The 14,069-nt window shown below is 39.2% G+C and overlaps 1 protein-coding gene across 3 annotated transcripts in view; it reads left to right on the top strand.

Annotated features, from left to right (window-relative positions):
- The window catches only part of otogl (otogelin-like), a 77,321-nt gene that overhangs the window by 21,032 nt on the left and 42,220 nt on the right, over window positions 1–14,069 (top strand). For all 3 annotated transcript variants that reach the window (XM_088647256.1, XM_088647257.1, XM_088647255.1), the window contains 9 exons: window positions 168–274; window positions 3,054–3,179; window positions 3,692–3,800; window positions 4,349–4,395; window positions 4,706–4,851; window positions 8,070–8,202; window positions 10,387–10,564; window positions 12,674–12,798; window positions 13,017–13,226. In XM_088647256.1, coding sequence (XP_088503382.1) covers window positions 168–274; window positions 3,054–3,179; window positions 3,692–3,800; window positions 4,349–4,395; window positions 4,706–4,851; window positions 8,070–8,202; window positions 10,387–10,564; window positions 12,674–12,798; window positions 13,017–13,226 — 1,181 coding nt within the window. The remainder of the gene's footprint in view (window positions 1–167; window positions 275–3,053; window positions 3,180–3,691; window positions 3,801–4,348; window positions 4,396–4,705; window positions 4,852–8,069; window positions 8,203–10,386; window positions 10,565–12,673; window positions 12,799–13,016; window positions 13,227–14,069) is intronic.

The following is a 14,069-nucleotide window of genomic DNA, read 5'->3' as shown; positions in this document are numbered from 1 at the left end:
CCTGCTTCCAAAATAATTATCCTAAATGTTACACCCCTGTACCCCTAGACACTTGGGGTCGTAACAGATATACATTAGGAAGAGCATTGGTACTAGTATAGATCACTTTGTCACACTGCTAAGGACCCCAATTTGAGTATACTAATCTCACAAACTTTTTTTAACAGGTCAGATGATGACGACACATTCTGTCGAGCTCTAACAGAATATGCCAGGGCCTGTTCCCATGTGGGCTATCCTGTGCGCGAATGGAGGGAGAACTTCCCCGCTTGCAGTAAGTAAATCATTCGCCATCCAGTCTGGGAAGACAGTGCTTTATGAACAGAAAGCTTTTCTAATAACTACTTGGTATGAAAAGTAACTTTCAAAGATAATTATTTTGTTGTCCATTGTCTTGCAACTAAAACTAGGGGATGCACATCCTGGCCTGGCAAGTAATAGCTGGTGAGCACTGAGATCAAAACAAAACATGGAGATACTAGCACATTATTTTCTGTGTAAAAAATGTATTTTGAATTGATTTGGTTTGCTAATTGGGTGTCATGGTGGTGCAGTTGTTAGCATTCCTGCCTCACTGTGCTAGGGCTCTGGGTTCTGTTCTGGACTGGTGATGCTGTCTGTGTGATGCTGTTTGTATGTTTGTCTTGTGTTTGCATGGGTTTCCTCTGTGTGCTTTGGTCTTCTCCCATAGTCCAAATATATTTTTTTCTATCAAAATACATTTTATTTCAAAGAAAAACATCTCACAATCAGTACACGTTCTAATAAAATATCAAACTATCATCAAATAAAAAACTTTCCAAATGAGGTGATTGTCCATTATCAATCAGTGCAAGTGGATGATGGAGCTGTGTTTGTGCAATTAAAGAGTCTCTCCAAGCCCTACCACTTGCTTTTGTCCAGGCCATCTGTCCTGGCTCTGAAACTGCAGAGCAGCAGCTCAGGGGACAGGGATTTGCACTTTTGTCCCTGTACAGGGCCCAAAGTCCCTTCCAGCACTCCCTCGCCGTGGAGAAACCCCATTAGGCGATGTCGCACTTCATCCTCCCTCTGAAGTCCGCTCCCCACTCTGTGTTGTGCCTTGTTTGATCAGGGACACCAGCAGCCAAAGCAAGTACTGTGTCCCTTTGTCCAATCTGGTAGGTGCTAGCCCCAGTAGGATGCTCTGGTATCTAAGCACTGTTCTCACTCCCAGGAGTTGCATGGTGTTGTCCATTCTGCCCCACACCGCTTTGACCAATTTCCATCAGCTTTGGTGTCCCGGGGGCAGTGCGGATTCCTGGTGATCGAGTGTCTGTATAGAACCTCTCTGGTCACCAGCCTCTTGTGCACGGCCATCCAGTTAAGGTTCTTTAGTGTGTTGTCTAGTGCTTTCGGCTGCGTCCTTTCCCAGTCTTCTCTGGGAATCCGCAGTCTTTCTCCGGTGACCAGCTGTCCCCTCACCTCCTTGTAAAGCAGGGCTCTGTGGTTGGTGTAGAGCTCTGGCTGTCTAGTGGCCTCGTACCACTGGCTCCACTTGACAGCGTGGGTGAAGGCCTCTGGTCGCCTGTCTGCTTTTGGTCCGGTGTTTGCCCACTGGACCAGGTGCCTCATCGGGAAGGAGAACCACAGCCTGACAAAGTCCTGGTACTTGTGGCTGATGGGCTCCTGCAGCGCCCAGCAGAGGTTGCAGAATAGGATGGTTTCAGGGGGAAATGCGGCACATCTCTTCCCCTTTCCTCGACCGGCTGGCACATCCGGTTTCTTGTGATGTACTCGTACCTGCCTCTCCAGACGAAATTGAAGACCATCCCTTGCAGCGCTAGTCTGAGTCTGGTTGGGAGCGGGTACACCACAGCCAGATCCAAAGATATACCGGTGGGTTAATTGGCTTCTGGGACAATTGGCCCTAGTGCATTTCTGCGTGCATGTGTGTGTCTATGTGTGCAGTGTGATGTGTCCCATCCAGGGTGTATCCTGCTTTGAACCCACTGCTTGCCAGGATAGGCTTCAGTTCCCCGTGACCCTGTATTTAATGAACCAGCAAGACAATGTGTATGGTTTGTTAATTAAAACCACTTCTAATCATGGAATAAATTATTGATTAAACTGTTGATTATTCTGTCTCATTTGGAATACAGCTGATAACTATATTGACAGATCACATCCAAACCTGACTCAAATCTCATCATTCCTCCAGTAATGTCCATTATTATGGATTGGTTGTTTATATTAATTTTCTCTGCTTCTTTGACAAGAGATCGATGTTCTGACAAATATTATCTTAGGGACGTGAATGTTGCCTGAAACCCAGAAACGCAATGCATTTAAGATAAGACAACTTTATTAGTCATATACAATTTCTTTAGTTACGAATTTGTCTTCTCACATTCCCCAGCTTGCTCTCCATGAGACACACAGACAGGGAGAGAAGCTTGGGGTCAGAGCACAGGGTTAGCCATTTATACAGGGCCCCTGGAGCAGTTGGGGTTAAGGGCCTTGCTCAGGGTCCCAACGGAGTAGGATGTCTCTTAGCCACAGTGACTCCACTCCGCTCATTTCAATGAAAAGCAGAAAACATCCAAATCCCAGGTGACGAGGAATGCTCTTCTCTTAAATAAGACAGAGGCCACGTACACAGCACTGATTATGGTGAACATGCAGTTGGAAAATGAACACCCCTAGGCCAGCAATCTTAAATTTCTGTTATTTGCAAGTATTATTTACCTCACCAACCTATCCTGTGAATAAAAATAAACCATGGTACAATGAAAGTCCTTTACTTCAGAGCTGTGTACTTCTGCTGAAATCTATTAGTGCCGTGATCTGAATTTGGCCTGATTCGCTCCAGTCACCTTCTTTGTTATGTGATGTGTTCATCTTAACAGTAATTAGATAAACGTTTGCCTGTGCACTTAAAAAGTATGTTCAGTGTTTTCTTACAAAACCGAGGCGGGGATGCTGGAAATGTTTTGTTAACAAACTGAGCTTCATTTCAGTATGCTACTGCAATACACTATACTATTGGGCCTGAGCATGTGAAATGACAAAGAAATGATCTGTGAATTTTTCAGCGGATGGTTGTGAGGATAGTTTCGTTCACCGAGACTGTATCAGCTGCTGTCCGCCTACCTGCACATTTGAGAAGGAATGCCTGGGAAGCAATCTGCACTGTCTGGATGGCTGTTACTGCCCTGATGGTAATCATATCTCTTATTAACACAGCAATTCATAAATCCAAGTCACAAATATGTAATGTATATACACATTTATTGTGGAATCCATATGTGCTATGATTTGTTTTACATAATTAGGAAGCAGAGGGTTACATACTGTACATATATTTTAGGTGGGTATTTTTCAGTTAGTACCTTCACTCTTTAAAGTTAGTTGATAATTTTAGCTCAACTAAATAGTCTTTGCCTTTATGTGAACCTCAATACAAATGTTCCTACACTGAGAGGTCTTCACTAATACATGGAATTAGTGGTTAGAGTGGAAGCACATTAGATATCCCTAGTATTTGGGTTATATCAGAATTTTATGACTGTTTACAACATCATTGATAATATGTTAATAGTTCGTTTATATTGACAGATATAAAGGAGCATATAAGATATATGATTGCTGTTTAAAAGAAACAGTAAAAGAAACATTATTGATATGGAGAAAACACATACTTATTCCTGGATTTTTAATTGTTTCCTGCCAGGTCTTGTCTTGGAGAATGGGACCTGCATCTCAGTAGCAAATTGCCCCTGTGTGTATCATGGTACTGCTTACCCTCTTGGACATATTTTGGAACAGGGCTGCAGCACATGGTAAGATGGCTCTTGAATGGATCTTGAAGGGATCTTTGCAAAAGCCTTCTTAGAAAAGACCCGTAAAGAATTCATTTGTACTGGAACATTGTAGTCACACAATCACATCTGTATGCTGCAGGGCACTAGGAGAAATATAGAAATTGGACAGGGCTGCAATTTAATGAATCCTTCCAAAACCCCACAAAATTGCGATGGAGAAAAGATATGGCCATATAGGAATGCATTTCTTATTCAATGGGAAAATTATTGATTGTGAATTACTATGTGATTATAATTAGCTAATTATCACATTTGGGGCTGAAATAATACAATAATGCTCAACAAAATATACAGTATTTGCTGAAAAACTAGTCAATAGGAATCTGCTAATCAGGCTGCTGTGCTACAGTAGGAAAGCAAAAAAAATGAACATGTAAAAACATAAGCCTTTTTTTCATACATTTCAGGTGGAAATGGTAGAAACAATCTTTTATGCACACTCATTTTGATTTTAATTGTGATAAATGAGAAATATGGTGTTTTAATCACAAATGTCATGCTTTCAGCGTTTGCAGTGGCGGTGTATGGAACTGCACAGAGAACAATTGCACAGGTAACGAACCTTTATTTCTTTCCAAGTATGTGAATTAATTGGTCCTGTTTTGCGCATAATAAGGTCTCATTATTTTAGAAAACATAAAAGACAAAAAAAGTATTGGCAATCATTGACTAACAGAACCTTTCGTGATTAATCCCAATGAGATTTACTCCCTACAGGCAGAATTGTGAAACAAATGGCAAAAGGCAACTCTCATCTCATGATGCAGTTAATGAATGATCAATCCACTGCAAGCATCTGTTTTTTTTTACGTAGTGTACATATCATAAAAACGTATTACACAGTGTACTGTCTTGTATTGTAGCGGAGTGCTCAGTCACAGGTGACTCTCATGTAACCTCCTTTGATGGGCGGATCTTCATGCTTCACGGTAGCTGTCAGTATGTCCTGGTGAAGAGCTGGAGAACCTCCAAGTTCACTCTGACATTACAGAACATGCCCTGCGGTGAGGTAACACAAACTCATATGATACTATAAGACAAAAAATGTGACTCAGATTCAGACCATTGCAGTTTCAGCTTGTTTGGATCTATTTTATTGTTTCTGAATAATCTATGCTGCTGTAACTAACATTAGTTTATTAGTTTATTGCCAGATGTGAATGTGGTAGAGACTTCCATATGTTATCAGCATTAATAAGCAAATCATGTGGAAAAGACACCCAAATAGACATGTAAGACTAAAAGAAATCTGTGATTTTCTTCAGAAGATGAAAAATAATCATAATTATTGCTTACACTTATATAGCGCTTTTCCTGACTATCCACTTAAAGCGCTTTACAGGTAATGGGGACTCCCCTCCACCACCACCAATGTGCAGCATCCACCTGGATGATGCAACAGCAGCCATAGTGCGCCAGAACGCTCACCACACATCAGCTATCAGTGGGGAGGAGAGCAGAGTAAAGAAGCCAGTTTATACATGGGGGATTATTAGGAGGCCTTGATTGGTAAGGGCCAATGGGAACTTTGGCCAGGATGCCAGTATCAAAATCAAAAAATGATTTTGATACTGGCATTGCAGGCCATCTGATAATTTGTCTGAGGCAGAGGATGTGTTTTTAAATACCAGATGGTGCATAGCCCACAGTGTAACACCAACAAATCAGCCAAACTCATTTGTTAAAATGTTTGCAGACTGGTGAAAACTAGGAACTTTATGTAGAATACTTAACCAAAAGGGAGTGCACACCCTGCAGTCTGTGTGAATCCTAATGCCTTGGTATACTGATTGGGACACTATATAAAATATATAATATAAAATATGTATATAAAACGTGCTGTCCTTCAGATGAGAAGTAAAATCAAGGTCCTGACTCTCCATAGTCATTAAAAATCCCAGGGTGTTTCTCAAAAAGAGTAGGGGCCTTAAACTGGTTTCCTGGCTAAATTTCCCATTGGCCTTTACCAATCATGGCCTCCTAATAATCCCCATCCATGAATTGGCTTCATTACTCTGTTCTCCTCCCCATTGATAGTTGTGTGGTGAGCAGACTGGCACACTTTGGCTGCAATCACATCATCCAGGTGGGGCTGTATATTGGTGGTGGTGGAGGGGAGCCCCCATCACCTGTAAAGTGCGAATTTGTCTTCTCACATTCCCCAGCTTGCTCTCCATGAGACACACAGACAGGGAGAGAAGCTTGGGGTCAGAGCACAGGGTTAGCCATTTATACAGGGCCCCTGGAGCAGTTGGGGTTAAGGGCCTTGCTCAGGGTCCCAACGGAGTAGGATGTCTCTTAGCCACAGTGACTCCACTCCGCTCATTTCAATGAAAAGCAGAAAACATCCAAATCCCAGGTGACGAGGAATGCTCTTCTCTTAAATAAGACAGAGGCCACGTACACAGCACTGATTATGGTGAACATGCAGTTGGAAAATGAACACCCCTAGGCCAGCAATCTTAAATTTCTGTTATTTGCAAGTATTATTTACCTCACCAACCTATCCTGTGAATAAAAATAAACCATGGTACAATGAAAGTCCTTTACTTCAGAGCTGTGTACTTCTGCTGAAATCTATTAGTGCCGTGATCTGAATTTGGCCTGATTCGCTCCAGTCACCTTCTTTGTTATGTGATGTGTTCATCTTAACAGTAATTAGATAAACGTTTGCCTGTGCACTTAAAAAGTATGTTCAGTGTTTTCTTACAAAACCGAGGCGGGGATGCTGGAAATGTTTTGTTAACAAACTGAGCTTATATTATACTGGCTGTATATTGGTGGTGGTGGAGGGGAGCCCCCATCACCTGTAAAGTGCTTTGAGTGGAGTGTCCAGAAAAGTGCTACTGTATATACAGTAAGTGTAAGTGTGAGGAATTATTAGTATCATTAAGAAGCTTGAGCTGCATTGTCATAATAGAACTGCCAAGATAATATTATGTAAAATTGGCACAATAATAAAATATTTTTTGTGAATCAAGGTAGATGAATGGTCATCAACTAAAACCTAAATTATTTTGCAATAAAGAGGAGAAGCAAAACATCTGTGCTTTGTTTGGATGGTTTTGGAAGAATGGAACAAGCTAACCAGCAATGATAGAAAATCCAATACCTACATTTTGTGTATTTAAGAAGAGAGGGGGCAGCACAGTGGTTAGCATTACTGCCTCATAGCACTGGGGCCCCGAGCTCAGTTCCTGTCTCCGTGAAGTGTGTATGTTCTTTCTGTGTTTGTGTGAGTTTCCTCCAGGTACTTTGGCTTACTCCCACAGTCCAAAGACATGCTACTAGGTTAATTGGCTTAGTAGGTTAACTGGGAAAATTGGCCAGTCTGTGCTGGTCCTGCCTCATGTGTGCCGTTATAAAAAAATAGTGGGTTTAAAATAGCAGAGAAACTACAGGTGCCCTAAAGATACAGGGGAAGATATATGCTTGAAATAACAAACTAAAGCAATTTCAGGTCTGTTATTGGTGAAGGTATGAGGAAACTAAAATGGTATTTCAAGTAAGTTTCAAAGTTTGAATGTAAGTAAATCAATCGTCCAATTCAATTTTTATTTACAGATTTCCTACTTTTATAAGTAATATTAAAGTACTTGTTCTACAGTATGTTATGTCAACATTTGTCTTATGAGCTTGGAATTGAAAACTGTATAATCAAGATCACTCATTAATAAGCAACCAGGTTTGTTTTTTATGACTTTCATTTAAACATTTTTTGTCTGGATTATGTAAAATTGTGCAACAATGTAATTGTAGATTTTTTGGAATGAATACAAGCATTTTTTTATGTCTTAACTTTTTTGAAGAATACAGGGTGTGGACATTTAATAATACTAAAGATTTATTCCATGAATAATTCTGTATCTCTTTTGCCTCCAAAATGTGTATTTTAACTGTTTAAGGAAAGGTGAAAGCTTTAATTGAGCCTGAGGTGTATTTAACACTATATAAGATTCTGAACTATCATATATCATGTAAAACTAAGATGTGTTACAAACTCCATGTGATGTAAATGCAGGGAATCAGAGTCAGACTGCTTAGAATGTCATTAATGTCATATACAGTATTTATGGTGTCTTTTAATTTCTGCTGTTTCTTAAAAACTGCTGCTGTTCTGCTGTTTCTTCAAAACTAAAATAGGGGAAGACTTTTCACTTTAAGGAGCAAAAACCTGATAAATGTGATATTTTTCTTTCCTTTCACGCTATTTTGCTTGTTTCGTAGTCTCTGGAATACTCTTGCATACAGTCTATAACACTGGTGGTAGATGAAGATGTGAACAGGCAAGTGACTCTCACCAGAGAAGGCGAGATTCTAGTTGGAGTTAATCAGGCTGCAAACCTGCCCTACTCCGATGGTAAGATACTGCTGTGGCTTCATCCTTTATGGATCACTGTGTCTCCAGTACCCTGCAGTAACTGCAGAAAATGCTGTTAGAGTAATAATAATCTGTTATTCATCACTCTGAGGAAAACACATCATCCTTGAGAGGTCAGAAGTTTAAAATGTGTGATTTTTAAAAAATGAGGTGTTCCAAAAGTAAATACTGTATGCATATTGTACAGTGTATGCTCTCTTCAAGGAGCACCTTCTTCATGTGTTCTGGGAATGTATAGATATTACATTTTACAAATGGGTGTCTGGCTCTCCCCTACTTCTCTCGTTAAGTGATAACTGAAGTCTTGGCCTCATGCGATGGCAGCAACACATTTGCTTGGCTGGTCTCACTGCTGCTGAACAAATGTTGGCACACTATGAAGAGACACCACATTCCCTCAGACATCCCTGGATCCTGCCCCATTTTGATATCTTTTGAATGGAGCTCTCTGCCATGCAGATCCATGGTACCAGGGAGAGATAGCAAAGACTTGGAGTCCTGCTACTGATGTGGTCAAATCCTTATTGCACGGTGCTTCTGTCTTAGCTGTCTGATTCTTGGGCAGGAATGTTATTGTGTAACACTTGGTGTGTTTAACAGTACTGTATATTAGATTGTGCTTTGCTCTTGTTTCGTAAATGACATTAAAAGAGCCCACAATTATGTGGATGCAGACCGATTAATATATAAAAAAAACACAATCGTTTTCTTAAAAGTGAAGAGCATTGAAGTGCTTTTGGATAATGAATTATTTTGGAAAAGAAGTGTTCTTAAAGGAGAAATGTCTTTCTGCTGTATAAGAAAGATCTTCAACCAAGGAGTGCTGTCTGTATTAACATGGTTTTGAAACCTGAATACAAAAAGATACAGAAACAGAAAACAGTTCATAAAATAAATGTAAGCTTGGATCAGTAAGAAGAGACAAAAAATGAAAGAGTTAGAATGCTGCAGAAGAGTAAGTTATTGGGAAAATTTGAGAAATTGCATGTTGTGGCTACAGCTCATGTGGTTTGGGAAAAAAAACTGCAAAAAATGCAAAATAGTCATGTTTATTATGGTAAAAAGCCACAGAAAATGATTGGATAATGTTTTATTTTTGAGAATTGGGGCAACACAGTAGCTTGCAGTTGGTACTGCTACCTCAGAGCTCCAGTACCCCAGGCTTGATTGGCTGAAAGCAGGTAGAGATGTAGGATTACAGCTTATATCTGTGTGGAGGAAGCATGTGATCACTGTGTTTGCCCACCCAATCTTGCCTTGGTAAAATCTATGGACAGTGTTTGGCAAAGATCCCTATAATTCTACATCCCTACCAGTTTTCAGCCATGGATACTTTCTGTGTGTGTACACCATTTCAGAATTTCCCCTTCATTTCCATGATGTTGGGTGTTTTCTGGAAAATCCCCATTGTACAAGTAAAGAGATTAAAATGTCAATTGACTTTGCCACATAGCAAGCAGAATGGATTATTGTTGGACTCAGAAAAAACTGGAACATATCCCAGAAGACCAAAATGACCACAAAAGGTCATTTTTCATTTTTTCTGTGTGATGTCATAACATGAAAAACTGAAGGTGAACCTCCCAGCTTCCCAGTCTCCCTTTCTCTCATTCAGCCTTTGTATTATTTTAACAATTCATTTTGGTGTAATAGTTATAATGATATTTATTAAAACGACACGTGCTGAAAGGAAGATGGCGCAGTGGTTAGCATATCTGCCTAGCAGTGTGAAGGCCCTGGGTTCAATTCCTTTGTGGAGTTTGTATGTTCTCTGTGGGTTTTCTCTGGGTGCTTTTGTTTTCTTCCACAGTCCTAAGACATACTGGGAGGTTAATTGGCTTCTGGGGGAATTGGCCCTGGTGTGAGTGTGTGTCTCTGCCTGCCCTGCAATGCACTGCTGTCCTTTCCAGGGTGTATCCTGCCTTGTGCCTGTTGCTTGTTGGCCGAGCCCCTGGCTCCTCTTTGATCCTGTATTGGATACAGTGTTTAGAAGATGGATTGTTATTGAAAGGACCATCACTCTAGAGATAATCTGTTTTCAACTTTTTAATTAAGAGTTACATGTAGAGGCAGAAAGCAATCAGCCTTTTTGCAGCCGTATTCTGAATCATGATTTTTTATGTAATAACAAAAAAAGACCAATTTGTCTGTTTTCTTGTGCAGATACCATCGAGATACGGAAGTTGACCGCCCTGTTCACACAGCTGAAGACCAGCTTCGGGTTACGGATCCAGTTTGACAGGAGTGGGGGGAGGCTGTACGTGGTGCTTGACAGTAGCTGGAAGGGTGGGACAGTGGGTCTGTGCGGCACCTTCAATGGGAATTTAAGAGATGATTTCCTGTAAGTCCCTTTGCGCTCTGAGCACAGTTTGTGTGGTTTTCATCCTGAGCAACTATAATGTCATTCCAAAAGTGTGAGAACAATGATTGTTTGACATTATTTTGTGTGATCAGTCTACTGCATCAACGATTATGATTTGGTGTTAATCATGGTTTTGAGTTGATGCTTGGAAAGTATGTTCTGTTGGTAAGAAATGACTAATTGCCTTAGCTAATTCTTACCATGAAAATCCTAATTTAGTTAATGGAAAATGTAATAAAGACTCTCTCATAATTCTGCAAAGATAAATATTGTCATTTATCTGGCATGTTAGGCTGAACAGATGTTTTCTGAAATTCCTCAGAATATTTTGTTTTTTACAAAGCAGGTCAATATGTAATAATTATAATAATTGCTTACACTTATATAGAAAATCATAGTCGCCCCCCATAGTTTGAAGCACTTTCTCTTCGCTGTGTGTTATTTGTACAACTTGGTTATCACTGTGTATCAACTGATAAGTGATAAGTGTATTTAAGGTTGATAAGTGTATTTATACAATGTTTGCCACTCAATAGTATGCCTCCATTTTACAGAAACGTGGTACTAGTAAGGTGAGCCTTGTAGTGCAAAAGACAACCTTTTGAACAAATGATTTTAATGATAAGAAACACCTGATGATGAGTCAGTGAGATTTGATTGGTAAATTGATTGATTATCTACATTTTATATTGGCTACTCATACATTGTTTATATTGAGTTGTTGTGAAAAGACTTTGACCAAAGAGAATTATAAATTGCTTAATGACAAACCTATAATATTGATTTTTACAATTCCTCCTAATATTAGTTCATCAGTAGTTGTATTTTTAAAGGACACATTATATCTACTATTTGAAAATGCAACTGGTTGAACTAATGTTTTAGATTAGTAATAAAAAGATACAGGGGCACAAAACTAAGTTGTAGTCCACATATTTTTAAAAGCATTTTTGAAGCATATAACATATTTAAATTGAAACTTGATGAGCTAAATAACTTTGAGGTAAATATTCTGAAAATGGTCTTTGATGTTTTGTGTTTTAAAAGATGCCTCCTTCTAGCAAGAAATTCTAGAGTTTCAATTGCGATTTAAAGCTTTGTGAGTTTCCTGTAGTGTCTCTATTAGTATTGTGACTTTATACTGGAAGTCTTTTCTGTTGTGACTATTATTTATTGCTTTATTTAGTGAAATACATTCAATATTTAAGAGAAGCAATGATCGACTGAAAGTAAAAGAGATATTAAGAAATAGAGCGGAACAAATAAGCTCCAACACCTACATTCTGAAAATGTTAAGCAATTTCTTCATAATCGCATGTAAAATGTTTGAATTGCCAGCAAAAATCATTCTATGATTAATCGTGTTGATTGGAGCAAAATTTAAGCAATGGACAATCCTCCAGATCTAAAAGAGCATTTTGAAAGCTGTAATGAGGAGTCAAAGTGCCTCTTTACTGAATCATCTCCTGGCATGTCTTGGACACTATTCATATCAATGTCTTTGTCATTCTCCTTCAACAGCTCTTCATAAATTCCTCTTGGATTCACATAGTATTTGATTGTCTTAAGAAAATCTGTAGGTCCATCTGGCATTTGCTTTATGTTTTTCCCACCAGTGTATAATACCATACTTATGGCTGAATTCGATCTTGTTCGTAATCCGACTGGTTTTTTAAGTGACTCACATTTGCAGTGGCCAAACACTTAAAAACAATGATAATTTAAACTATATATACAGTATATCTAGTATACTAGATGATTATTATTTCATCCAGAGGTCTTCAGGGTCTGTACTAAATCTCAGCGCACTATTAATGATGAGAATGTGTGAATGTGTGTTTTATGCTTTTTTGAGTGTATTTAAAATAAAAAAAAATCAAGATGTTGTAGAGCTATGCAGCCATGTTACTGAAACTGATGTCCTGATTCTTGAGATCAAATGCCTATTAAGTGTAAAAGCCCCGATTTGTAACTGTCTTATGTTCTAATGTTCTTTAATATTCTTTAATGTTCTTTCACAATACAAGCATTGTCAAATACAGTATGTGAATTGCTGTTAAACATAACTTGTATTTTAAACTGTTTCAGATCACCATCAGGAATGATTGAGGGTACTCCTCAACTTCACATCAATGCATGGAAGGTCTCGTCTGCTTGTACAAGCCCAGTTAATATTCCCATCATTGATCCTTGTGAAATGAACCAGCAAAATGGTACATTTTTAATTGTACTAGGGGAATATGTCTCTTTGGAATAAGTAGTTGCTCTTTCACAGAAGAACTGTTGCCCCCATTTGCTGGAGAAAATAATTTACTGTATATTACAAACATTTTTAATATTGAGTTTATTTGACAGATGTTTTAAGAGAAAGTGGCTTAATGTTAAAATCTTAAGCTCTTAGAAGGCTTTCTAATAGCTGTGTGTGTTGTAGTTTTCTATGCCTCGCAGTGTGACTTCATCAACGAAGACCTGTTCGCCCCATGTCACTCCTACGTCAGTCCCAGCATCTATTTCCAGCAGTGCCGATTCCAAGCCTGCAGATGTGGGAGTAACTGCCTGTGCACTGCTCTTGCACACTACGCGTATGTCTGCGCCAAGCACAAGGTTGTCATCAAATTTAGAGCACACGTCTCTGAATGTGGTAAGTGAAACAGCTGGAAAAAAGGCACAAATTGTGGATTGTGGCTTACCACTTCTGAACCCTTTTTCACAAAGTGAAATAACTAAAAGTGATCTACTGTTTAATTTTGTACTGTTTGTACGTTACTGTTAAACTTTGAGGACACAATCTATATTTCTTAAACTCCTATTAGTTTTTCATCAATTGATTTCATGTTAACCATTGTTCAGGGAAAACTGATTTGGTTTCTAATGAAGAATTCAATGGCTTGTGATCAAACAGCTTTCAAGACTGATGTTTAGCTCCAGCAGTAGCATTCCCACCTTGTAGCCAGAACTCGTCCCTGGTCAATACTGGGAGGGTGGAAATCAAAAGACAACCAGCTTGTTACTGCAGGTGGAGTTGGTGGCACATGAGGTTTTACTATTCGATCTGCTGCAGCAAGATGAACATGTGCAGTAAGAGTTGCTGTCCTGCAGATGAGACGTTTAATTGTTTTCAAGGGTCCCATGACACTTTTCAAAACAGTAGTGGTGTTGTTCTTGGACACCTGGGTAAGCTCTACTCTGATCTTATACAATCTGGCCTCCCTAAACTTACCTGTTAATTCAACTGCTGAAATCTGTCACGTCTGTGTGATCTGTCTGATCTAATGTGTAGGAAGCTGCCGGTGCATTAATGGAGCTTTGAGATTTTTTGTAATGAACAGCATATATTGGGAACTATACAAATACCATTGGTTATTGATTATTATAATAATCTGCTGCCCTGTAGGAGGGACTCAGGTTTTCACTGGTTAGGATGAACTGTCAAAACTGAATCTATTCTTTTAACAGAAGTTTTAATTATATTACTTCCATATCA

This window comes from Lepisosteus platostomus, chromosome 9 (assembly GCF_059453375.1).
Source record: "Lepisosteus platostomus isolate fLepPlt1 chromosome 9, fLepPlt1.hap1, whole genome shotgun sequence".
In the NCBI taxonomy this organism is placed as follows: Eukaryota; Metazoa; Chordata; class Actinopteri; order Semionotiformes; family Lepisosteidae; genus Lepisosteus; species Lepisosteus platostomus.
Note: the sequence above shows the minus strand (reverse complement) of the source record. Positions and strands in the feature narration are given on the sequence as shown.